Consider the following 26,692-nt stretch of genomic DNA (forward strand, 5'->3'; position numbering starts at 1 on the left):
TTTATTTTATTGCCACAGTAATATAATAAATTGAATATGTACATATAAACTATTAATTTTGTTAAACAGTTCATTCTTCATACCCGATGCCAACCACATAATTTGTTTTTGAGTGAAAGAGTGAATGTTTACCATCTCCCCAAGGAAAAGGCTATATAAGAAATATGAAAATCAAATTATGTAACAAATTTACTTTAATTTAAAAATGTCTTGTTAGTCTCACCTTATTCATAATTTTTAAATATGGATAATGAATGAATTTTGGCAGTCCCTCACGTCTTACATGTTCCTCATGTTCCAGGTGTTTTTTATAACAGTAAATTCCATGAAGTATAAATAGTGGCAACATCACATAATGGCTTATTATGCTCATGAGTTTTTCAGTTTCTGCAATCACACAGAATAAGTCTTATGTAACATATATTTCTAATTTATAAAATAGAGAATAATCTTCAATTTTAAAAGATACTTTAAAGAGAATGAAACAAAGCATTAAATAAATATCGCAAGTATCTATAAGCTTTTCACATTAATTAATCTTTTATTTAAGTAAAAGTTTCTAAATCAAATTTTTCATAATTTACTTGGATTAGGAACATGTGTAAGTTGTTCCACTGTTTTAATATACTCCTTTCCATGCATAATTCCTCTAGTAAAAGTATGACCAAATTGGCCTAACTTCAACACTTTCGCCATTTTGTGATCACTGCAGCTTCGGCACTACTGATTTTCTTTGTTCACTACACTCCAAACGTTGAAATTGTCATACGTAATTATTTTGTTTCTCTAAAGATGTCGCTTAATGTTTCTCCACGAACAAAATCAATGTTATTCGTAGTTGATAAGTCGATCAACTATCAAGTAGTATTATAAAAATTAAGAAAATATTTTAATGTTACAATTCATTTTTTTTCAAATTTATTACAGTTAATAAATATATTGTTTGAACGATTAAAATAAATGAATAAATAGAAAAATTATGCATTAGCTAAATTGATAAATAATAATAAATTTCGATGAGAATTGTACGAAAGTTTACTCTTTTGCATTTACTCTTTACAATAAAATAAAATATCAGTTGTTTTCATCCTATTATAGAGTTTCGAGGTGCAAATGTTTTCACTCTATAAATTGAATTTTATAATTTAATGTATACAAGTTTTAAGTTGTTTTCCAATCAGTGAAGATAGATTATTTACATTTGTATACTAGCTTTATGTAGGAAAAATATTAAAAGAAAATAGATTTATCCTTGTATGTCATCTGTATAATGATGAGTCACGGGGTAGCTTATCCGTTATTTTAATTCTGATAATTTAAATTATACATACATATGTATTATTATTGAATGCTTTTGTTTTCAATTTAAATAGAAAAATCAATTTATTATTACGGTATGTTTTACTCATACAAATATTATTCTATAAAACTATAAATTGAATATAGTTACGTATATACTTATTATTAGTTGTAGTTAAGATCTTTTTTACTATTTGAAAACAATTCAATAAAATCTATATGAAACTTAAAAAAATATTGATATTTGTTTTAATAGTTTAATGTGATAAATAAGCAAATGAAGTATTATTGTATAACAATGTTTTATTAAAATGTTGATAGATAGCTTTTCGTCCTTTAGCTATAAGTACGTTTTCATTTTCTACATACAAGATTATACGTATACATATGTGTTACATATGTATTTCAATGCAATAATTTGTTTTTATAATAAATTATTTTTCTATGTAAATATAAATTTTATGCTATGTTAATGTAACTAAATTTCAAACTTCTCCAATATTAAAAGATATATGATGCGTTTTATAACGCATTTAATATAAATAAATGAACGTGAAAGAAATGATAATTTATTATGCTTTCTTAATAAAAATAGCAAGATGTTAAGTATAATCTAATATTTTTCAGCTCGAATGGGTAATTCTACCACAAAAAATAGTTATCACAATAATCAGAAATATACTAGTCAGGTATATATCATTTAAAATTATTATAACCTATATAATTTAAATACTTTTATTAATAAGACAAGTTACGTATGTGTTATTATATTTAAATTGCGAAAAATTAATGAACACTATTATAATATTTTTTTTACAGTACAGTCTTAGCGATATAATTGGTGGAACTTGCATTGGATCAACACAATCTTCGCAGAAGGAAACTAAATCATGGTCTCGTGCCTCTTGCAGGAGGTGGGTTTAGATTTTGTAACTCTTGTATATGGGATAGTTTAGATGTAATAAATATTTCATATTATAGTTGGAGCGAAGGCACATTGTACGATCCTTTAGGTACATCAAAAACATTGTGGCCTGTATCACGTTCTCAGGCTATGTTTCTTCCAGAATTTCAAATAAGACAAGTACCTTTACAAAATGCTTATACATTTTTAAGCGTAATAGCCAAAGGAGCTTATGGAACAGTATATAAAATTCAAAAACAAGATAATGGAAAACTTTTTGCTTTAAAAGTAGTTAGTAAAGCTAAAGTGGTTGCAGAAAATGGTATAATGCAAGCTAAACAAGAAGTACGTATGTTTCAAAAATTAAAGGAATATCAGCTTGTTTTGTACAGCAATTGAATTTAAATGTATATTCAATGTTAGGTATCCATACAAAAATTGGTTGGTCATCATCCATTTATACTGGATTGCTCTCACAGGTGGCAAGGAAGAAAAACATTGTACATTTGTAAGTCTATTGTTATTACATTATTACTTGTTATTAATAGTTAATTTTTCAGTATTCATTGATTTCAGTAACTAGCTATATAAGTGGTGGAGAGTTATTTTCATTAGTCGAGCAATGTGGCTCTTTGCCTGAAAATATAGTTAGAATATATGTAGCAGAAGTTGCTTTAGCTATTGGTAAATACACCTTACTTTGAGTTGATAATTGGAAGTGAAGTAGGACTTCTAATTTTTTTTGTTATTTTGTTAAAGACTTTTTGCATAACGCTGGTATAGTACATAGAGATATAAAAGCCACAAATGTTTTATTGGACGAGGAAGGTCATGCTGTAATTATTGACTTTGGTCTTGCAAAGTGGTTAAACCATACAGAAAGGACACATACACTTTGTGGAACACCAGAATATATGGGTAAGTATTGAAATATGTATAGAATATAAGAATCATATTAATTATCCATATTTTCTCATTTTGTATATATCTTTATAGCACCAGAAATATTCAATAGACAATATTATGGACAAGAAGTTGATTGGTGGTCACTGGGAGTATTAGCTTGTCTAATGCTAACAAATGCGGTATGACAGATGTATATATATTTTCATATTAGGTTAAGTTTAGATTTTATAATAAGTAATAATTGGAATCATATTCATTTAAATGGAAAAAAAAGAAAGGAAGAAAGAGAGAGAAAAAGTTATAAAGTATAATAGGAAAAAACATATCTTTAAATATAATTATAAATTTAAATTTATTAAGAAACAAAAAAATAGTTGTTAATATATGTTATATATATATTTAAAAAAAAATATATATATAAATACATTCATGAAACATTAGTACCTACGCTTATAACTAGTTTAACAAAACAGCCAGTCGTGGGACTCCGTGGCGCAACGGTAGCGCGTCTGACTCCAGATCAGAAGGTTGCGTGTTCAAATCACGTCGGGGTCAAAATCTTTATTTTTATAATTTTTTCCGATATTTAATGTATCAAATGAAATAAGTTTTATAGATTTATTATCAATGAAGTAAAAATTATTTTCAACGAGTTTTACTATTTTACTTGGTAAATTTCTCTATATGTATTGTAGATGAGCAATATTCTTAATTTTTGTGTAAATTAACATAAAAGTTTAATCACGAATGGGTTTTATTTTTTATATTTTATACATATGAAAATCTCAGTAAATATACAATATTATAGCCAATAATAATACTTTAATGAATTATAAAATAATATAATTACAGTCTCGTTATTTTAATACGAATATTATGAATCGCGTTTACGAATAGTAGATTATTTTTAGTGATAGTAATAAAAAAATATCAAGTTTTTATATGAGGAAAAAAAAGGAAAAATTAATCCGCCCCCGGGTGGGCTCGAACCACCAACCTTTCGGTTAACAGCCGAACGCGCTAGCCGATTGCGCCACGGAGGCAGTTGACTGTGTAGTACTTTTCAGCTGTTTTCTACTCATTTTCTACGCCTTTAACATTTATTTCGTTGCATGTTTTTATTCTACAATTTTCATTATTTTTAACATTATTTTTGTCTGCATGTTCAGTAGCATTCTCTACAAAGAAAATTGTTTTCAATTTTTTGTATGTTCTATTTGTTCACATATCGTGAATCTTAGAAACCAAATTTCTCTTTACCTGTATTTACTCTTTTTTAAATATCGCATTGTATTTATTCTCGTTGTTAATCATTTTTTTCTCACTCCTTCAAGATGGAAAGCCATAATTATTTATTTAGGAACATCTATAAGCTATATTACCGAGCAGAGATTTTTTCCACTACAGTTTCCGTGCAACCTTTCTATTACAGGACTTTGTACTGCCACCAGCAACAGTTATTAAAAAATCCATTTGAAAACAATACGCCACGTTCGAAATTCATAATTTATTACACAGTAGGTTATCAATTTCCGTTCATCGTAACTCGGATAATACGAAAATCACAGTGATTCGTGAAACAATATTGTCTATAATTACAATTACGGATGAAGTATCATCTACGATTCATCGTACAACACTGCCATATGGAGACCTATGGAAACCTAAACATATTTACCTACGTACATCTAACATTGAGCATATGTTGGTACCTTTCTATTCGTTACCCCGTCGAATATTTCAAGCGTGCACCTATCTCGCTGTATCAATGGAACATCTAGACGATCTAGGCTAGATCTCGACGTTCGTTCCAGACAAAGATACGATTATTTTCCCCGTGAACCGTGTCTCGAGCCGCTTTTCGTTCTTGCGTAAAAGCATGCAACTGGAATCGAAGAAAGCCAGCAAGCGTATCTCTCCGACTCGTTGCAAAATCGCTCGTGCCTTGACATTTTCGCCGGGTCCACTCACCTCGCGTATCCTCACTGTTTACAAAGCGTGCTGTCGGGCATGCTAACTTTTCATACGGCCTTTTGATGAATCGATGCACCTCGTCACGGAGAAATGTCGTCGTGCCTGGCACAGTCACGAGATCGTTCGCTGGCCATCACAGGGGCAATCACGCGAATTCTATTCTTCTGCGAAAGCATTATCTACGAACACCTAACGATAACGAACACCTGGTCATTTCTCGCAAGCGGATCACGACGAAAATCCGCTTGAGTCTGCGTTTACGATTTCGTTCGAGACCTCCATTCCGCCGTGTAGGCTTCTCGTTAACGGAGATTCGACAGGTATGAATGGAACGTGAAAGTTTGCGTTTCGGTAGGCGCGATTACCCGAGTCATTCGTTAGCGTGTGGTAACGAGCGTGGATTACGTCGAAGCCTAGGATCGTCGACGCGATGTACCGAGGGAACGAAAATATTTCTACGCTCGACAACCAATCGTGGTAATTATCCGTGTAAGCGCGTCTCGTGTGCTCGAGGAAGGAAGTTACGCGTATCGAGTGGTGCGTTTCTCAACGTTGCCTAACTCGCGTATGATGGACGAGCGAGCTATGGGATAGGGAATGAATGGGAACGAATATTCTCGCGAATGTCAGCTCGTTCTTGATCTTGTTCCTATTTAAACGAGATGGGAGAGGAAAAGGGCACGATCGATGTCGAATTCGCGTATCGTCATGGGGAACGCGGACGCAGATGTGGGGGCGGGGGGGGGGGGGGGGGAGAAGTGAAAAAAATAAAAGACAGAGTCGAGCTACACACTAGTTTTATTGGGATGAGGTTGTGGTTGTGGTTCGTGTGTGGTTTTTTGAGAGAAAAAAAAAAAATAAAGAGAAAGAGACTTGGGGGGATTTGGGATGAGGATACTAAAATATCAGGGGCCGATTTCGTCCTCGCGGACAGATCGCGGTGTCCGCCAGGACGAAGAAGAGGATGATCCCTGGCGTGTGCCAAGTCAGATCCAGAAGGGTGGCCACGTGTTCCCTGATAGGTGTTTCCCGTTTATGTTCTTCGATCAAACCTTCATCGATCGTCTTCGTCGTCGTCGTCATCTTCGTCGTCTTCTTCTTCTTCTTCTTCTTCTTCTTCTTCTTCTTCTTCTTCTACTTCTTCTTCTTTACGATCGTCAATCTTCGTCGCTAGCATCATCGTCGTGTTCGCCGTCGTTATCGTCGCTGTTATACCTCGTATTCTCAGGATCTTGTTGCCGACGTGTTCTTCTAAGTCTATCCCTCACAGCCAGGTTGCCACGTGGTCATCCTGCCCCGAGTCGATGAATTTCTCTCGGAATCGTAGCGCGCCGGGGGAAGTTTTGGACCCTGCCACAGAATTGATCGCGCAATCTCTCTCTCCCATTCACACCGACATACACTCTCACTCCGTCTCGTTCTCTCTCTCCCGCTTCCGTTCATACTTCCTCTGACGTACACGCTCTCCCGCTCGCTTTCCTCTATCCGGGCCGAACAACTCGCGCATACTTGTTCATCTTTTCTTCTCCATATTTTTTTTCTCTGCTGTTTTTCCCTCTTTTTAAACGTTTTTTCTCATTTTGATCCGGTCGATGGTGATGAACGCAATGGTCGACTGGACGAGTGGCGAGCCAGTATCCGCACCGCTGGATGTTCGCTGATGTTTCGGGGCTGTCGTTCTTCGTTCGTCTTCCCGCCTCCCGCTGCGACCGTTAATTAAGATCGTTCAATTACACGATCAGCTCTTGCGGCTTCGGCAAAATTTCCGGTTTCAACTCCTCGGCTGGTTTCGGCTCCATCTCCTCGCCGAGCTTGAATTCCTCGCTGTACTCCTCGTCCAAGCGTTTCTTCGCTTCGTTCGCGGGCTCCTGCTGCTTCTGTGGCTCCTCCTTCTTAGCCTCGACCTGCTCGGACTTTGCCTGTGGCTGCTGAGCTTCCGCGGTTTCGCGTTTGGCCTGGCTAGATTCGGCGGCCTTGGCCGCTTGTTCCGATGTCTCTTGTTGAGCGTTGCTGGAAGCAGCGGTGGCGGCTACCTCGGCGCTCTTGGCTTCCTTCTCGGGTTGGGCGGTGGTTTCGAGCTTCTCCTCGCTCTTGGAGGACTCCTCGGAGCTGGCGGCGGGTTCCTCAGCGGCCAGTTGGATCTTCTCGCTCTTCAGCGCCGGCTTCTCCTCTTCCGCTGCTTTCGGCTGCTCCTGTTGGCTCTTCTCAGCCTCGGCTGGGACGGCTGGTTTCTCTGCTGGCTGTTCGGCTTTCTTGGCTGCTGGAGCGGCTTCCTCCGCGTCACGGGTCACACGGTCTGGCCAGTTTGCTAGTCTTTCTTCCTGTCGTTTCGCCAGTCTCTCTTCGCGCACTTTCGCCATTCTTTCCTCGTGTCGTTTCGACAATCTCTTGAACATACTTTCGTCCAAGCTGTCGGAGGACGAGGACTCGGACTCGTCCTTCCTCACGCTCCGTTCAGCTTCGTCCGTTTTCTTCTCGTCCTTGGACTCCTCCTCCGAAGCCTCTGAGCTCTTCTCCGTGGAGTCGCTCTGCTCGGAGCTCTTGCCCTCTACGACTGCGACCTTCTGCAAGGTAAACCGGGATTGACAGTGAGAAATTACGAAACGCAAACGACGATAGGCTAACGTGGAAATGGAATATCGCGTTCCTCGAATAAACTTACGGCAACGGGCTGCTCTGCTGGGACCTCGGCTGCCTCCTGTTTCTGCTCCTGTGGAGCAGCTTGCACCGTCTCGTGGGATTCGGAAGCCGCCAGTTTCAGGCTTTCTTCCTCTTTCTTCGCCGCCGGAGCCGGTTCCTGTTTCGGCTCTTGCGCAGGCTGCTGAGACTCCGCCGGTTGCTGTTGTTGCGGTTGCTGTTGCTCGAGCTTCTTCTCCGGGGAGGAAGCTTCTTCCTTCTTCTCTTCGGGATTCGCTGGCTGAGCTTCCTCTTTCTTCTCCTCGGCCTTTGCCGGTGTCTGAGGGTTCTCCGCCGCGGGCTCGCTCCTCACGCTGGGTTTCTCAGCCTCGACCGATTTCGCCTCGGCTGGCCCACGCTCTGCCGCCCCTAGAGTCGGTGCGGGTGCTTCCTCTGGGGCCGATGGGACCTCGGGTTTGTTCGGACTCGACAGTGGTACTACCTGCAGCGGCTCCTGGTTCTCGGCCACGGGCATTGCGAGCACTGCCTTCAGGCCCACCAGGCACAGCATCGCTATTACGAGTAACTTCGTCATCTTGATATCTGTAACAGCCAGTACAGGCTCGTAAATTACTCCGCTGATAAATCACTCGCCGGCTGGAAAGGTGAACCACTATCGGAATATGGAATGTCGAAGAAAGAGAAGGCCGATATCGCGGATAAGATCGGAAGCGAGTTGACCACGATTGAAATTCGTCACGAGACAGAAAGTGGCAGAGGAATGACGTTACGCGAGCGGATTCCAGCGGAGGAGCGCCGAGAGAGGAAACGAGGGACGTTTCTCGCAATCTTCCAGTTAGGGGAGCGGACGTGAGTACACGAGCTCCTCTTTCGTACTTGGCATGAATGGAGAACGCGGCCGCATGAATGGACCGCCGATAGACGCGCGAGACGAAAAGCAGGCTGCGCGTCAGAATGTGACACAGAGAGAGATAAAAGAGAGAGAGAGAGAGAGAGAGAGAGAGAGAGAATGAAAGGATGGACAAGGGGCTGCTAGAGGAGCCGGCAGGAAGGAGAGGGACGGAGGTGACATTGAACCGAATGCATTGAACAAGGCGAGCGTTATGGAACTAATGACAGGATGCGTGCCCCTCGCGTTCGTTACGCGCGCGTTCGCGCGACTTCTCCGCTCGATCGCGCCTCTTTCTTCCATCCACGCTTCTCTCTTTTCTTCCTTCAACATCCACGTACAACAGGTGTGGCGTGCTCGCAAATCTCCGAAATTCCTCTCGAATTTTCGAAATTTCGCGTATTCATCGGACGAAAATGGCACGAGAATATGGAGGATTTTTGCAGTGCCAGATGTGAAATCGAAATTGGGTTGCTCGAAAGCTGTTGCGAAATTTACCCGCGGCGTGGAATGAAACATGGCGGAAAGGACGTTGCGTGCACCGGGAACGGAAAGCGAAACATGGGTGGAACTTCCGCAACAGGTGGAAACGGATGGAGAGAGGACATGGCGCGCTGGAAATCGAGTGGTTGCGACGATCAAGATATTCCATGGAAAACAGAACGTACTGTCCGTTGTATCGCGAACGGTGTAGGTAACACCGACGCGTGTACCCGTATCGCCATAATCGGACCCGTTCCGAGTCTAATTATAACGTCGACTGTTATTACGAAGTTCATCGTCTTGTAAATCGATTCCGTTGCGCACATCGGTATCGTATGCTCGTTACGAGGCCTATGCCTGGGCTCCTAGCTGCGAATACTCGGCAATGGTTTCACAGACGTGAAACCAGAGACAATCGCGACGGTGTCGCGTGGACGCGATTTATCCCGCGAGCATTAGCGATCGAGCGAAACGCAAAACGCTGACGAAATTGCAAACGCGGCTCGAACTGGTTGGCGAGCGGTGGCACGGGGATAAAAGTCGAGCACGATGGCATTCTTTCGATTTCACGCCAGCCTCGAGCGACCTTCCGTTCGGAGGCTCGAGCTTGCGGCCAATCAAGCGGGTAATTTATACGGAGAGGAAGCTGTTCCCGTTGCGTACAGCCAGAATCGCGCTCTCGGTTCGCGAACGTTCCGTATCTCGAAAATCTGCCGCAGCCTGCCGAACAATGGCCTGGCCATTTTCTATCCCGCGTTCGTGGAACGACGAGAATCGCGCGAGAGGAGATGAGAGCGGCTGGCTAGCGAAGGAAGGAGTGACAGCGCGTTATCTGAAACGGCACGCCTTCTGGAGAACGCAAGCAACGTGGAATGTCCGTGGAGAAGGTGAACGCGCAAAGCCGGAGAGGGAAAAGCGCGAGGAACGAGGGGATTAAAGAGGGAAAAACTGGGCGACGGCGTGATCGAGCGAGGAAAGAGGCGGCTGAACGGTCCAGTTTTTACCATGGCCTACCGCGCCAACTTCGCGTTCGCCAATTGGCCACCGGGCTGTAGGTGAACCGTTCCCGTTGCTGTTACGTTCATGCTAGCTCGTAACCAAGTTACGAGCGATTGGCATCGTTGAAACTTTGTCTGAAAACCGTTCTCGTTGCGTATCGAATTCGCGCTCCAGAGGTCTCTCCGTCTATCTGGAGCTCTAGGTTATTGAACGCGACACCTGAGCATCTACTCGCTGCGAGAGCACCGCGAAGGTGAACGTTCAAGCGAGTGGCGAAGAAGACGAGAAGCGAAATTAAGGGACAAGTATACATTAGCGGAGTCGCATAATCGACATTAATAACAATCGTCCAGGCCTGATCGTGTTGCAAGCGGACGTAATGGGCCGCAATAAAGTTAATTGCAAATTACTTTGCGAGTCACGAACGTGGAGGTAACGTTCGCGTGTGCGTTTTCAACGACCCGTCCGACGTTTCCAACGATCGAGACGGTTCGATTATGCGTTGGAGAGCGTGTGTGCCGCAGGGGGCGGCGGGGGGCAGGCGGGAGGGGGCAAGGGAAACGGAGGATACGCAGAGCCGCAAGGAGATTAAAGTCACGATCCCGCGAGGGATGCAAACACGACGAGAGGAAATGCCTGTGAAAGATGATGGACACCCATTACCTTATCAAGATCATCAGAGATGTAATAATGGTACCACGCTTACAAAAGAAGACGCGGTCCATTGAAGTGGTTCACCGCTTCAATGCTTTCTGCCCTTCTCTCTCTTTCTCTGGTCCACTCTATTCTACGCAACGCGGCATTTATTATCGACTCTATCCTTTTCGCGATTGTCGATCTAATCTGCGCACATTGAATCTCAACTGGACGGAGAATGCGTCGCAGTTAACGCGATCGCGCAGAAGAATGCCGGTTGTTGCTCTAATCGGCTATGAAAGACGAGTTCCGCCGCCGTTTCACAGTTGCCTTTTCAACTACGATTTTAAATTCGGTTCCGTTCCAATTCCTTCCTCGACGAATACTTCCCAATCTTTCTTCGAATTTGCCGAAAAACCATCTGTATCGGATTAGACTCGAGACTCTTAGATCACGCCAGACCCCCCGATTCTTCACGATTTCTCAGCCTCTACGGTTATCCCGAAGGATTTTACCTCGGGGAGTAAAATTTCGAAGAAAATTCGAAAAGTTAATTCGGTTTTCTATTTCTCGACCGTTTGCGAGAAAGATATCGATATTCGAAGGATCTTTGAAAGGAAAAATGTCCACGCCTTCGAGTGCTCGGTTGAATCGCGGAGGCTCGTGAGAAGAAGGCGAGAGCTGGTTCCAAGAGAAGATCCCTGGCAAATTAGAGGATCCTCGGTTGGCTTGTTCGCGCCTCGTGTGTCGCAGCCTCGCTGACTCGCAGATTAAGGAGATTAGCGACGAGTTAATTAGCCGGCGGGGAAGTCTTGGCGGGTATAGAGGGGGGGGGGGGGGGGGGGGGGAGGGGGGGGCGGAGAGGACGGAAAAAGGGTACGAGAGGTTGCGAGAGGAGGACAGAAATTACGCAAACGCCGCGGTCATTCGTTGAGAAATCTACGCAAATTGTATGTTCCGACGATTATTCCATTTAGCGTTTTCCTCGCTTTAATCACCGCCGCGGCTACGAAGACAGCCATTTCGCGATCGGCATGGCCTCCACCTGTGTTTCCCGCGATCGTTCACATCCCGATTCTTTTCCCCGAATCCGAACAGGAGACTCTCCCGAACAGATTCTCCATGCATATCTCAATCGAATCCGTCCCAATGAAATTTCTACGATTTTTCAATCTTCGAATCGAAACGACACGCGCGACGACGTCCGCGACCATAACCCCGTGAAAATTCGAGGCCGAGGATCGATCCCGATGAAAAGCTGTTCGAGACTAGAGTGACCGGAAGCGAGTGGAGGAAATATCGATACGCGAACGTGTGCGTGTACAAAGACACGAATGTCGGTAAAATATTCTACTCACGTCTTTTTCTCTCCTCCGTGGAACTGGTCTCAGCGGCGGCTGGTCGTCGACTCGCGATGTGTCCGTCAGACTCTTCCTAGATGATCCTTCTCCGGCCAGGGGATTACTCTCACCGATTAAACTGTCGCTCAACGGTGAGACCGGTTTATGAGAAGAAAACTGTGTACCGTGTGTGCTCTCAGTTGCACGATTGGCGCGGAGCGAGAAAACTCCGGGCTGAACTAGGCAGAGGACAAAAGAGAGTCGGAAGAGATACCCGTGTGTAGTTACCCTCCTCTCTCTCTTTTTTTTTCGCGCGCGTGCGATTACGCTCGTTCGCTCGAGGGAACCGTCGGTGATATCGGGATGAAGGTTGGGTCGTGTGTCGAGATGGAATCGTCGGGGCCCCGCTTATATACCCATTTACCCACCAGCCGCACCACGGCCAGGATCGTATAGGGGGCCCCGACCCTCTTCACCCGGCATCGTTCAGGGGCCCCTCTTTTACTCTTCTCTTCTCTTCTCTCTTCCGTCGTTCTTCTTTCCACCACCTCTGCACACCTCCCCGTCGCCCTTCCCCCCTCTCCGACCTTCGCAACCGTCTCTCTCTTCGCTCCATCAGCAGTGATTCCCTGCGTTCGCGTTTTCCTTCTTCCTCCCTTGGACCGCGATCACCGGGACGTGTGTGCCGGCCGTGTTCCTCTCTACGACGACCCACGCCGTCTACGAGCAGGAGCAAAACGAACCGGGGGCTGCGATTCTCGCGAGAGATTTTCAAGTATCGAATCGGATAGGTGGCGAGTGCTCGGGACCCGCTGTGACATGTACCGAGATGGAACCTGTGCACCGCGTTCGTCCATGGCTCCGGCGGCTCTAGGGTCTATCTAGCCGACAGGCAGACCCTTGGATAAGTCAGCTTGGGATAAGTCGGTCTCGCTGCTAGGATACGTTCCACGTGGACCACAGTCGGGATCGCTGGGTAGAGCTTCGATGGACGATGATACGAGGACCGATCGGTCGATGAGGTTAGGGGTCAGAAGTTTCGGAAGGTTGGCGAGGATGTTCGACTGGTTTGGCTGACGGTGATCGGTTAATCGGAGAGGAAGGTTCGAGGAACATCCTCCAGTCGGGCTGGGTGCGTGTGCTGTTGCCTGGAGCCGGCGAGTGGGCGAAACGTGTTAACTCGTCTTTTGTGAGATACGTTCGCGGAGTGAACGTTCCGTTCTACCTATCGGGCCACGTTTCGTCGCGAGGTCCACGATGTTTTCGGGTCGCTCAGCTTGCTCGAGAGATTTTACAAATTTCTCAACCCGCGATGAAAGAATTTCTATAAGTATCCCACTTCTCTTAGAATCCGAGTCGATCCCGTACTTTGCAATTTTTACGCAGAGACCACGTTGCAAAGTATATCGACAAACTTGGCAGCGGATAGAATTTTGGTACTTTGGCAATTTTATATCGAGACGAAAAATTAGAATTTTCTCTGCAGTTCGTTGTCAATTTATTTATCGTTCATTTTAGTCCCGTTTAACGATTTAGTCCTGGATTTTCGTACGAACAGCGAGGATTAATCTTCGTCTTCCTCCTAATCCGTCTGGAAAGTGATCGATCTCTGTCGACGCGTTTATGGAAACGTTTGATATCAGCGATTCGAATTTCACCTGTTGACACTCGACACGGTGTATCGTGACGCACCTGCGCGTTCAGCGAGTTCATTTTTCCATTGTGCGGACAGTTCGTTCAGCATGATTCAGTATCGACCGGAAGTGTAGCGGTAGCGCGGTGCGAGCTCTTGATAAACGTGAAAAAGACCTTGATGTTTGACCGCGATGAGAGAGGCGATGGAAATATTAGGACACGTTGATTAGGCTCGTAGAATGACCATCCTTTGCGCCTCGTTGCGCGTGTTTCGTCATGAATGCGTGATTTTATGTTTTAAAATTTCAAATATTCTCAAATTTTATATTTTACCGATAAATTCTTCCAAGCTAGGCATAATATTTGGCTATTGACTGTCGACTATTGCGATATACAGGGTGTTAAGAAAGTAGCATCGTGATTTATCATTTATGGATAAATTTTTGTTACTGGCTTCTTATTATCGTAATTATTATTCGTTACGAGCGAGTAAATTAGGTTCATTGCGTGCTTCCATTCCGTGAAACATCTGTTATTTCTATCATCGAGTAGCATGAGCTATGAAGGTCTTAAATTTTATAGATCGAAGATCATTTATGCTCAGTTTGTGACACGCTCTGAATAATTATGTAACACCGATGTGATATTTCTGCTCGATACATTCTTCTGACTCGTTACTTACTAATAGGATGCTTATGACACATAAGTCACTCGTTATATCGAGAACGACATATTAATTCATATAACATCGATTGATATATTTTCAGAATAAACGTAGCTTTTTCCTTACATAGAACGTATCTAATAATATTCTTCCTGCTTCGATATTTTTTTTTTTAAATGGAATAAAAATTTATCTTCCATTAAAAACTCCAATTTTTTAACTTTCGACCTTCAAATCTGCGCTCCAAACCAATTAACGACTACTACTATCGATTTGCAATCCGTATCTAACATGTCGTATACGTAAACAATGATAATTAAATTCATAGGACGAAAAGCAAGATATATGCATATAATTACAGTTTCTACGCGAAGAAAGGTCAATATTGATTCTTTCGAAACTATCTTTTCAGTTAAGTGTACAATAAAAGTTACATTTGAGCCTGGAAGCAGACATCTAAACAGGTTTGCTAGTTCTGATACGGTATTCATCAGCGAACGTTGGGATAAAGAGTCAGGTCTGAGAACTCTCATCGACGTTCATCGCGAAGACAGGATAAAGGATGACATCGTGGTGAAAAATGTCCCTTCTGGTGCATCGTAAAAATGGGAACCTTTGTACTCCTCGTTATGCACGCGAGCCTTTCAGCATTCTTTCGCTCGTTACATAAAGTCCCCGTTCTTATTATCCTTAGACGACAGAATCATCGTTGACTGAACGTGTGGCAGGCTAAGGAGAGCACGTTTCGTCTCTCGAACCCACGAAATTTCCCAGTATACACGGATTTCGCGTGTTTTTCTCTTATTCACCAGCGAGGATGCTCATCTCAATGAGTGCAAACGAATCGTCTCGCACGTGTCCGACATATCCAAGTGGCCGAAAGACGCGAGTTTCGTGAGGCTCGTCGGTGGACGACGGAAGTACGAGCTGAATTTGTAACAGACCTTAACTAATTCTAATTTGGCCAAGTTGGCGTCAGGTTCGTGAATGGTCCCGAAGACGTTTAAAAGGGTTCGTCGCTCTTCGTCGAGGAGACACAGGCGTCAAGTCTGGTCAATCTTGTGTCAATCTCGCGTGGGAATATTGGTTTTAGATTGGAAAATAAGACTGTGATTGCAGTGAACGCGATTTTCGATGAATTCACGTTTCGATGAATAAATTCGACGATTACTAGGATTATTGGATTGAGTTTTGAGCAGTTAAGAAATATTATGAATCGTTACCAATTGGGCTCGAGTTACGAATTATTAAAAATTATAAATTTCCGCGAATTTATTTAGATTAGAAATTATTGAAGATTATTAATTATTTACTAAATTAAATTATTATTAAGAAAGGTTACGAATTGTTACCAGTTGCGTTGGATTACGAGGTATCAAAATTATAATTATTGCGAATTGGGTTGGATTGCAAATTATTCAGAATTGAAAGTTATCACGAATTGCTTTGGATCAGGAATTATTAAAAATTATTGTAAAAAGGTTACGAATTGTTACGAGTTGGGTTGTATTAAGAATTATTCAGAATTTCAAATTACCGCGAATTGGTTTGAATTAGGAATTATTAAAAATTATTATAAAAAGGTTACGAATTGTTACAAGTTGCATTGGGTTACGAGGTATTAAAATTATGAATTATTACGAATTGGATTGTATTAAAAATGATTAAGAATTGCAAATTATCAGGGATTGGTTTGGAATAGGAACTATTAAAAATTATTATAAAAAGGTTACGAATTGTTACAAGTTGCATTGGGTTACGAGGTATTGAAATTATGAATTATTACGAATTGGATTGTATTAAAAATTATTAAGAATTGCAAATTATCAGGGATTGGTTTGGAATAGGAACTATTAAAAATTACTATAAAAAGGTTACGAATCGTTACGATTTGCGTATATTACGAAGTATCAAAATTATAAATTATTACAAATAGGGTTGGATTACGAATAATTCAGAATTATTACGAATTGGTTTAGGTTAGGAATTATTAAAAATTATTACAAATTATCGCGAATCGAGTTGAATCAGGAATCATTGAAAATTATTGTAAATCGTTACGAATTGTTACGAGTTGCGTTGTATTAAGTATAAAAATTACGAATTATTACAAATCGGGTTGGCTTAAGAATTATTAAAAGCGAATTGGTTATTGAGCAAATATAATAGGCGATGGTTGCGCAAGACACATATTTTTATAGGTTCACTACACAGAGAAATTGCGTTTGTACAGTTGTTCACACAATCGATCGCGTGATCAATGAATTTTAATGAGACACCAACCACGATACAAGGAAGAATGAAACCTGCGTAGTATTTCTATTTTATTTCAATATATCCATAAGAAATCACATCCAGTGTAACCATAGATCAAAAATGAATAGGTTCGATCGGTGGTTTCGTTTTACTCGACCATGGTGGTGATTTTCGCAAGAGTAAACTCGTTTCGTAATTTTAGTGTACTGTTAGGATCGACAGGGGAGATTAAGTCGAGGTGTCTAGAATTTAAGATAGCTCGCGCGCGAGAGAGATTTTCCACGATAATATCTAATGAGTCATTACAGAGACGTATCGCCATGGGAATTCGTGAAATGTTACGAACATTTTTTTCTATTAGAATACTCATTGTCTGGCTTCTCGGAATAATTTGTCGATATTTTTAAGCCGCTGTTCGCCAAGAACCATTTCGTTGCACAAGCTGGTAAACTGATTGCGAGCGGAAAATGATTTATAGTATAACCTTCGCGAAAAATACCAGCTCGGAGAGAACTTTTTCCTCGGTTTATCTTCCCAGTGTCTCGAATGGCGATTCGTGAATTTCGAATTTTTCCCATCGAGGAAAGATAGCCAAAAATATCGAAATATTTAACGCATAAATCGAAACCACTCGTGACTCGATAAATTTTCGTTAATCCCCTTCCATCCAAATCTCTCTATACGCCTCGCATAATCGGATATTAAATTAGATTTATTTATTTCAGCTTGTAATACCAGGAAATGGACTCGGATTTACATTAAGTATATCTCGTCTGTCTCATTCATCAATCATGTCGTTCATAGAACGCATATATAATATAATATAGTATAGTTATTTTATTTACAACTTATATTTTCTTTGCTTCTTCGTCGTCGCAATTACTTTTGTATAATTGGATATCATAATTCCTAATCATTTTTAATTTCTAAATCTCTAGAGAACCAGCCAAAAATTGATTCATTTTAAATAACAGGATATCGAAGAACTGTCCTAGAATTTTTCCAAGATTTTTCTTAAATTAACTCGTTGACTGCCATGGCGATCACCAGTGTAGGATGATAGTAATTTTTCAAATTTATATCTGTTCCATTTTAACCAATTTTTAAATACTTGAACAATGTAAATACAAAGAAAACATTGAATAGAAGATATTAATAATTGCACTATTTTTGTTTTGCCATATTTTTTGATAATTCATTATCGTGTCTTAAGGATGATAGAAATTGTATCGTGGCCCATACAAAAAGTGCATGGCAGTCATGGTGGTCACCAGTGTAGGACAATACTAATTTTTGAAATTTATGTTTCTTTCATTCTAACCAATTTTTAAATACACGAACAACGTAAATACATAGAAAACATTGAACAGAAGACATTAATAATTGCAGTATTTTTGTTTTGCCATATTTTTTGATAATTCATTATCGTGTCTTAAGGATAATGGAAATTTTATCGTGGCCCATACGAAAAGTGCGTGACAGTCAAAGGTGTGAACCACGAAGCGAGAAAAATTCCATTAATTCCATCCAAAATAATCCACTGGACGTACGAATTCCACCTTCGATTTTGCAGTCGAAAATAAAGGGGAAAAATCGAGGGAAACAGAACATCGACTCGACGAGCGTGGGCTCGTAAATCGGCAACGAAAACAACCTCCTATCGAGATCCTCTGCTGCAGCATCCTCCCCATAGAGTACCCGTCCCATAGAATATTCATCGGAACAGCGATCGGTACCAATCGCCGTCGGCTTAGCATCAGCGTAAATCGTTTTCGTAACGTTCGATCGGATCGTGATTCATCGAGCTTGTTTCCTGTTCTCTCGTCTCTCTCTCCAGCACACGCGTGGTTACCGCATTATGTAAACCTCTGTGGATGCGTGCGAGATGCGTGCGAAAGACGAACGAGGCCGCGAGGATCTCGCGATTTTCCCTCGCGAATCCATCGGATCCTGGTCCACGCGAACAATGTTCCCGAAACGACGGCGACGCGACGCATCTCGACGCTCCTGGGACCGGTTCTCTTCAGGGCGAAGGTCGTCGGCTGATGTGAGGTCGTCGATACCGAATGCTCGCCGGATTTTTGCTCGGCCGACGCTGCGCGTGGCACGCCTGATGGATGGCTAGTGGATTTCGGGTAGGGACTGCTGGATAACGTGCACAATGCAAATCTGGCGGGTTCCATTCTTTTTTTTACCCCCTCCCTTTTTTCCCTGTAGTCCCGCTCGTCCTTTTCTCCCCTGTCGATTCTTTTCGTCCGTACCTTCTTTGGCACGACGATGGGGCTGCTGGGTTTTGACAGGGTAATGAGGGGTAATTGGGTCTTTGGGCGATTTGCGGAATTGTCGGGTTGTTGGGAAAGGAAGGTGGAGCTTTGTCGCGTGATGGGTTGAATTTTGGAAATTGCACAACCGTGTTTCGACGAGGTTGATCGACGAGATGTACTCGTGACGAGGGGGTACGAAATGGGTAAAAAACACGTGGAATGTTCGGCTTATTTTCTCTTTCGTTTTTCTTTCTTCAATCTTTTAGCCAGAGTTCAGATGGTGGTTCACCATCAGGTGGCAGCTCTTCAGGTGGCAAAGGAATGCGCGTGTTTGATCGTGTTTTTATTTAATGCGAGATGAAAATTGAAGGGAAGTATTTGGAATTTTATATAGAGATAAATTGTCAATGATAGTGGAATATTTGGACCTTTTTGAGACGAAGAGAAGTCCTTTCTTTATCTTTTTTCCTGACAACTTTTTGATTTTAATATCATAATAAAGTAGTTAAGCTTTGGCAGAGTGATATCGGAATTTTGATCGTGTTTCTATTTAATTTTAGATGAAAATTAAGGGAAAGTATTTGTAATCCATATATAGATAAATTGTCAATCATGGTGGAATGTTTGGACCTTTTTGGGATCAAGAGGAGTCTTTTGTGTGTCTTTTGTCCTGTCAACTTTTTGGTTTTGATACAGTAGTTAAGCTTTGGCAGAGTGATATCAGATGTTTGATCGTGTTTGACCGTGTTTTTATTTAATAGTAGAAGAAAATTAAAGGAAAGTATTTGTAATTGATATATAGATAAATTGTCAATAATAGTGGAACGTTTGGACCTTTTTTGGACGAAGAAGAGTCTTTTGTATGTCTTTTTCCCTGACAATTTTTTGATTTTAATATCATAATACAGTAGTTAAGCTTTTGCAGAGTGATATCGAATTTTTGATCGCGTTTGACCGAATTTAGGATTCAATTAATATTAGAAAAGAAAAGTAGAAGGTTCATTTTGTCTCGTACTTGAAACGATAGCGCACCTGGTTGAACGTAAAATATGGAAGTTAGTTAAGAAAATATCTCAATTGAGATCAGTATATAGTAGTATGAGCAGGTATAAAAATCGTATGGCACAATCTTAGTTTATTCTACACTTTACAAACCTTCCTTAATAACAAGAAATTGAATATTTTAAAAGGCCGTGTGCAATAACAGCGAATGATTTATCTCGAGGTAGTTATCATTTTAGCCGTGACACGTCGAGCGAGATATGATCGGCTATCATTGGACACATGCTGAATATTCACAAGACGCGATGGATCGTTTCCTCTTCTCGATTTTTTCAGAGATCCTCGAAAACGATTCGGCCATAGAATCCAAAATTTAATTCGGACCCAGCGATTCGCTAGAATATCGGGATTAAAACGATTATTTATACTGTGTCGAAAAGAAGTCGACCTTATTACGGAATTCAGCGAGTAACGGCTTAGTAGCGGTAACTATCTATAATTCGTTGCATAAGTTAATCCGTCCGTGGTAAAGCTTTCTGTTTATCCAGCGAGTCCAAGAGAAGCAGACAGCTATCGGATAATAGGCAATTACTGGGTAATTATGCTCACTGTAATCACTCGAAACTTTCAGACGCTCATTGTGAACTCTTCAACAACGTAACGCACTTCGATATCTCTCTTTTACATCCCATCGTCTCTTTTCATCTTCGTTTCCATATTTTTTTATCGAATTATAGGATGCAACGCGTAATGCAAAATAAATAGGAGTCGCTTATTCCTATCTAACTCCGAATTATAGTTATATCGTTCAATTTAAAACGCATAAAACCTCAATTACCATTTTACACTCCTGGCATAAAAAACTCCATATATTACACCTTTCTCACCGTACAACTATCTATTTATTTTACATTATGCATTACGCACACGAGCCTTCTGAATTACGAATTATGAGAACTGTGATAGGAAATAAATAGACACTACCTGTCATTCGACTGTCAATTATATTGGGTTGGCAAGAAAGTACTTTCGGTTTTCTAGCGTGAAATAAAACTCAATTTTTTCTATACGGTAAATAAAATTTTAATCGTTCGAATATCTTCCATTCTATTCGATGACCTTTTGCCATCTTTCTGGTAACTTCATGATCCCGCGCTCATAGAATTTCTGGTCTTTATCTGCAAAAAACTTAACCAAGTGCGTAAATCTCGGAAGGTCGACCAGAACGTTGTGGGTATCTTTCAGTGAAAAATCTTCAGAACGAAATTTTTTAAACTAATTCTGACACGTGCGTTCTGTTAAGCAATCAACACCATAAACTTCTCATATCTCTTCGCGAGCCTCAACCGCATTTTTACCTTTATGAAAATAAAAAAGTAAAATGTGTCGAAAATGCTTATTTTTGCACTCCATGATAAGACTGACCGTGAACTGACAATTATATACGAAATTACACGGAATTTCACGAAATAGCAATCTAAAGGTATCGACTACCACATCTCAAAAGAAAAAATTCTAACATTGACAAAAGAATAACTAAACGAGCATAACATTATTTACTGATGCAAACCGAAATTACTTTCTTGCCAACCCAACAGTTAGATGTATACCTGTTCTGGTCGAAGACACGTGAAATTCTGGGCACCTTTTTATATCACATATCTTAGTTAACCCATTGACAGTTTATCCCGTGACAGTCACGGGCAGAGTGTCAAGTACTATACACGGCCTAATTACTAGCAAGGTATATATATAAAATATGTTTCTTTTACATTTTTTAGTTCATACCGAAGTGTTTTCGATCATAAAAAAAATTGAACATTTTTTGGACCTGAATTCGTAATTTTACCTTTCACACTGTGACAGAGTTAAAAAGCCAGATACCCACTGAATCGTGAGTTACGCCACTTCTCTTCACCTGACAATTAAATCCACCTCGTCGATTACCTTTTGTCCCGCCGTGTATTATTTCGTTGCATGCAAATGGAGTTTGGCGAAAATTGATCGTGGAATATTGTTGGCTGCTAACAAGCAGAGTAACTCCCTCGTGCTAACAGATTAACAGACTTCCTCGCGGCGACGCTACCGATTAAGATCGCATGCGATCAGCTCGAGAGGATCGCGAGTCGCCATAAATATTTCCTGATCGGCACAAGCTTCGGCTGTTCCGTGGAACATGCAGCCTGGCGGGGGGAAAAATGCGAGAATGAACGTGTTATTAGTTACACTTGTTCGCAACGGGAGCCAGAAACTCGATTATTCATCCGGCGCCTCTAGCCGCCGGCGTCGCCGTAGTTCTTCTCTTGCAAAAACCGATCGGCGATGTTCTCAACTTGTTCCCTCCACGAGTACAAGTTTTAAGATCATCGTAAATTTCGTTTTCCACCGCTTCCAAACGCTTTGTGCTATTTTCAATCCTGACAACAGTTAATCCCTTCCTGGATTGGTCCTGATTAGGTTTAGATCGAAGCTGGATCATAGTAATCGTCTGTCAATTAAAAATTAATAATAATCGTGTATTTCATGAGTTCTATACCCCTTTCCAGTAGCTACTATCCACAACCAGGAACCTAATCTCTGCCAAAGTTAGACTGCATTAAATACTGAGAAATTCCCCAAGTATCAATTATTTTTCACCAAACAGGGAGTCGAAAATTCTATTTTATTCTATTCTACCAGTTTAATATCGACAAAACTCGCGTACCTGAAATTCTACAAGTTCTGCACACGCTATCCGCTGTCAAAGATCCGAAACGCTGTCACGAGGGGACAAATAATCAGCATTCCATCGGACCATTTCGTCTCACGTTCAAATTACAGCTGATCTTCCTGGATTGGTCCTGATTAGGTTTAGATCGAAGCTGGATCATAGTAATCGTCTGTTAGTTCAAAATTAATAATAATTGTGTATTTCATGAGTTCTATACCCCTTTCCAGTAGCTACTATCCACAACCAGGAACCTAATCTCTGTCAAAGTTAGACTGCATCAAATACCGAGAAATTCCCCAAGTACCAATTATTTTTCACCAAACAGAGAGTCGAAAATTCTATTTTATTCTATTCTACCAGTTTAATATCGATAAAACTCGCGTACCTGAAATTCTACAAGTTCTGCACACGCTATCCGCTGTCAAAGATCCGAAACGCTGTCACGAGGGGACAAATAATCAGCATTCCATCGGACCAATTCGTCTCACGTTCAAATTACAGCAATCATCTGCCGGTATATCTACCGAGGTTACCTCGATCTGTAGTATAGCAGGTCCGGAAGATCACTGGAGTCGCTAGGAATATCTGTAGGGCGAAAAATCGGGTGGTCAGAAGCGGGATTGTTGATTTGGCGAGGAATAGGAGCCCCGAGGAAGGCACGTAACGACGTTCGGTATTATAAACGCGGTGTTCTTGCCGGTATCGCGTCGGATCCACGTTCTTCCTGGATCCTCGTGGCAGTTGCCGAGGAAACGAGCACCTTACAACCGGCGATTCCCAACCGTTACGTACCGTTAGGAGCGCGATCGTCTATGTCGTTGCTGGCGAAAAATAAGCTTTTTGCGCGCGCCGAGAAGCCACCTGAAACGGTCCGGTAATTTCGCAGATCTGCGGCTTAAAATAGACTCACGATCCTCAGACGTGCCGGTGATAACCGCAGATTTTTCCGCCGCTTTTCCGCCACTTTTTCGCCCCCCTTCCGCGGCCCCGGGCGCCTCGAGTTGCATTTTCTTTCGATTTTTCCGTACCACTTCTGCCGTTCGGTATTTCCATTGCCGGGGTTTTCCTTGGATTGTTTTTGGTGTCTTGTTCGAGGTCACGGCTTGGTAAATTGTTGGGTAATAGCTCGGATTTCTGAGAGGTCCGAGGAATTTCATCCGCGTACGTAAAAGCTTGGAATCTTAGATTAGCTTGATCTCTTCGGGGACGAATTTATCGAGATTCTAGTAGATCGTTATGGTTTGTTTTTTCGAGGGGAATGCGCGGCTGTTGGGTTCTTACGTGCGGCAATATTCGTTTGGAATAATTATAGAGGGAAATTTAGAGAATGTGCGCGTGTCGTGGATTTTCAGAGGCTGAAGAACTTCTTGGTACCGAAATTTGTATGGCCGAAGCGAATAAATAGTTTTTGAAGAAAAACTGACAGAAAATTGGTGAAAAAAATTGTATATACATATATACAGGGTGTGGTATATAACTATTACCATGATTTCTCCAATAAAAGTCAGTCAGTATTATGATAATAAATAATAAATAATATAAAAATTGCAAAATTCATTTTTGTTTATAAAAATTCAAGGTACCCTGTATTTTTGACCTCGCATAGTTATTGCTGATGAAAATATAATATATAATATGGTATAGTGTATAGTATAGTGTAATATAGAACATACTAAATTATATTCAGAGTGTGCTGTAACTAATGATAGAATCATACCTATATAAAAGTACGACTTGATCTTCAATTTCGATTAAAAATACGTATATTATCTATCTCACCGTAAATTAAATTCAAGATAATACAGAAAATAGTAGATTTCGCAATTTGTTCGATAACGTAATAACCTAAAACGGCTCTCTGATGAAACTCAGATGGGAACGATGAATATTCGATGAGTTTCCAGTGTTTAGAATGTCTAATGGGTCGTTTCGTGTACGGAGTTTAGCTTTTAACACGTGAAAATAGGCAAGGATTATTCGCGTTTCTCGCTGGTTCACCTGCAACAGCTGTAATTGATATTCAAAGCGTCGCGTGTGCTCGGTGTTCTTTAATTTTATTACGATTCCCAGTGATATTTCTCGACGTAGGAATATCCTTCGTTCGCGGGTAACGAAGGACGATGGCTAGTTTCTTCGCGAGGTTACTTCGTCGTTTGGTTTTTATCGAGAACCTGGAAGGACGATACTTAACTCCGTTCGTCCATTTGCGTCTTTACGTGCTGATAAAACAGTCAGGACGAAACGATTCGCGGGAATGCCTGTCCCTCGTCTTTTAATTAATTTCCTAGGAATTAACGGAATTACGGGTTTAGGCCGATTTCTTTGTGTCATTAACCCCTTACGCTCGAGAGGCGACGCTCGGTCGACAGTCTGCGGAATTACGTAGATTAATGATCCGTATTAAATTTGAACCATTCGAACCATTTTCATCCGTTTTGGTATGCAAGAATTTTTAGGACGCGAATCGTCAAATAGAAAATAAAATATTTTTATTTTCGAAATATTTAATACACGATAATACACTGTCAATCGAACGTGCTAATTTCCTTTCAAATCAAAGGGTGGAGTCAAATAAAAGGGTGGAAAATACCATTTAGTACCTAATTAATAAAATTTATATATATTTCTTTTATCATATCGAATCAGTCAAAAATATATTATAAGTTTCTTTGTGTCTCAGAATTTCGGTAATAAATTTAAAATAAGGAAATAATCGAAAATATCGAAATAAAAGAATCGATTTCCTTTCTGTTAAATCGTCAAATAAAAGGGTGGAAAATACCCACTTAGTACCTAATTAATAAAATCTCTAGGTACCTGATTAACCAAATTTCAGGTTGCCCGATTAACCAAATTTCTAAGTACCCGATTCGTCAAATTTCTAGGTACCTAATTAATCACATTTATATATATTTCTTTTATCATATCGAATCAGTCAAAAATATAGCATACATTTTCTTGCACCCTAAAATTTCGATAATAAATTAAAAATAACGAAATAACGGAATATAAAATATGGAAGTAAAACAATAAAATAAACGACAAATTGTAATTTACGTACAGTTTCTTATCACAAAAAGCGTGAATTTGCAACAGGAAGCTGGTCAAGTCGCAGCTTCCTTTTCCCATCAGAAGGAAAACGACCTTCAAGTTCAAAGGGTTAACAGACCTAGACGTCCTTTTGGTGCTCCGTGACGCACCGGGTCTTGTACTTCGCATTCTGGCCAGTTTCGCGGACGAGAGACGTTTAACGTGTCCGCGAGGAATTCCGATCGCGTCCGAAATTCGAGATTCACCGCTCGTCCGACGAAATTATAAATTATCGTATTTGGTGGAACGCGACCTTTGCCTTGGCCATTCGTGCTCGTGGCTTCCTGGTGATAATACGAAACGTGAGTCACGACTCCAGGCGCCGAAAATATACGTTCGTCTGGTTTCCCTCTAACGTTACGCAATGTCACGGACGGGTAGTCGTGGACACTCGAATTTTGGTAATAACGGGTCCCAGGGACTCCGGATTTCTTATATTTTTACGGCAAGCTTATGGCAATATGACTTTTAACAAAATTGTAGAATTATTCGCGAATTTCCGGAAGAAATTGCAGTCCGCGGATTAAGGGTGCTTTAAAGATGGCGGCGACTCGTCTCATTCTCTTGGTGGACGGAGAGCAATGTATTTCCGGTTCTCCTTATTTTTCGTACTTACATCGAGGTCAGTTTGCACCATTTTTTAGCAGCCATCGTTAATTCGAGTGACGTGGCACGGAAAGATAAAGGGCTTCTTCGACCTCTTTTACTCGCTAAGTGACTTGGAAATGACCTTTAATCTCGATTTATTTTATTATTATTATCATTGTTGTTTTTCGTTAGTCTTATTGTCATTATTACACAATAACGTATTTATCATCGTTATTTCGTTTTATTCCGTTAATATGCTGTTATGGTGGAATCAAGTGAGCATTTTTATAGTAATCATTCACTCTCTCAGTCGTCTGTCAGATTGAGTTTCACAGAGCTTTTCCTACCAAACTTGTCAAAATTTCTGATATTTTATTTTCGAAATTGGTCGTTACCATATACAGATGTTTCTGACA

The 26,692-nt window shown here is 41.1% G+C and overlaps 3 protein-coding genes and 2 non-coding genes across 5 annotated transcripts in view; 2 read left to right on the forward strand and 3 right to left on the reverse strand.

Moving 5' to 3' along the window:
* LOC108555160 (cytochrome c oxidase subunit 6A1, mitochondrial) lies at positions 1-728 on the reverse strand. The gene is made up of 3 exons (XM_017910698.1): positions 585-728; positions 224-387; positions 1-151 (listed from the first exon to the last, which is right to left on the reverse strand). The coding sequence occupies exons 1-3, from the start codon at positions 694-696 to the stop codon at positions 71-73; spliced, it is 357 nt and encodes a 118-aa protein (XP_017766187.1). The 5' UTR covers positions 697-728; the 3' UTR covers positions 1-70.
* A 1,201-nt stretch (positions 729-1,929) lies between these two features.
* S6KL (ribosomal protein S6 kinase like) overlaps positions 1,930-26,692 on the forward strand; it is a 94,161-nt gene continuing 69,398 nt past the window's right edge. The window contains exons 1-7 of the mRNA XM_017910694.1: positions 1,930-1,988; positions 2,119-2,213; positions 2,281-2,548; positions 2,627-2,711; positions 2,780-2,887; positions 2,963-3,121; positions 3,200-3,288. Coding sequence (XP_017766183.1) covers positions 1,932-1,988; positions 2,119-2,213; positions 2,281-2,548; positions 2,627-2,711; positions 2,780-2,887; positions 2,963-3,121; positions 3,200-3,288 — 861 coding nt within the window. The 5' untranslated portion in view covers positions 1,930-1,931. The remainder of the gene's footprint in view (positions 1,989-2,118; positions 2,214-2,280; positions 2,549-2,626; positions 2,712-2,779; positions 2,888-2,962; positions 3,122-3,199; positions 3,289-26,692) is intronic.
* On the forward strand, positions 3,593-3,664 carry TRNAW-CCA (transfer RNA tryptophan (anticodon CCA)). The gene has a single exon. It is a non-coding gene; the product is annotated as a tRNA-Trp (tRNA).
* On the reverse strand, positions 4,079-4,152 carry TRNAN-GUU (transfer RNA asparagine (anticodon GUU)). Its single transcript has one exon. It is a non-coding gene; the product is annotated as a tRNA-Asn (tRNA).
* On the reverse strand, positions 6,223-12,439 carry bnb (bangles and beads). The gene is made up of 3 exons (XM_017910721.1): positions 12,086-12,439; positions 7,746-8,302; positions 6,223-7,647 (listed from the first exon to the last, which is right to left on the reverse strand). The coding sequence occupies exons 2-3, from the start codon at positions 8,292-8,294 to the stop codon at positions 6,814-6,816; spliced, it is 1,383 nt and encodes a 460-aa protein (XP_017766210.1). The 5' UTR covers positions 8,295-8,302; positions 12,086-12,439; the 3' UTR covers positions 6,223-6,813.

The sequence above is a fragment of the Eufriesea mexicana genome, unplaced genomic scaffold (assembly GCF_001483705.2).
Source record: "Eufriesea mexicana isolate 0111107269 unplaced genomic scaffold, ASM148370v2 scaffold130, whole genome shotgun sequence".
NCBI classification, from domain to species: domain Eukaryota; kingdom Metazoa; phylum Arthropoda; class Insecta; order Hymenoptera; family Apidae; genus Eufriesea; species Eufriesea mexicana.

Excerpts from the sequence above, each read along its gene's own strand:
- LOC108555160 (XM_017910698.1), bottom strand. The coding sequence starts at position 696 with ATGGCGAAAGTGTTGAAGTTAGGCCAATTTGGTCATACTTTTACTAGA. Across the intron at positions 388-584 it reads TACACATGTTCCTAATCCAA|AAACTGAAAAACTCATGAGC; the intron begins GTAAATTATGAA and ends GTGTGATTGCAG. Across the intron at positions 152-223 it reads ATTTAAAAATTATGAATAAG|CCTTTTCCTTGGGGAGATGG; the intron begins GTGAGACTAACA and ends TTTCTTATATAG.
- bnb (XM_017910721.1), bottom strand. The coding sequence starts at position 8,294 with ATGACGAAGTTACTCGTAATAGCGATGCTGTGCCTGGTGGGCCTGAAG. Across the intron at positions 7,648-7,745 it reads CAGCAGAGCAGCCCGTTGCC|AAGGTCGCAGTCGTAGAGGG; the intron begins GTAAGTTTATTC and ends TTTACCTTGCAG.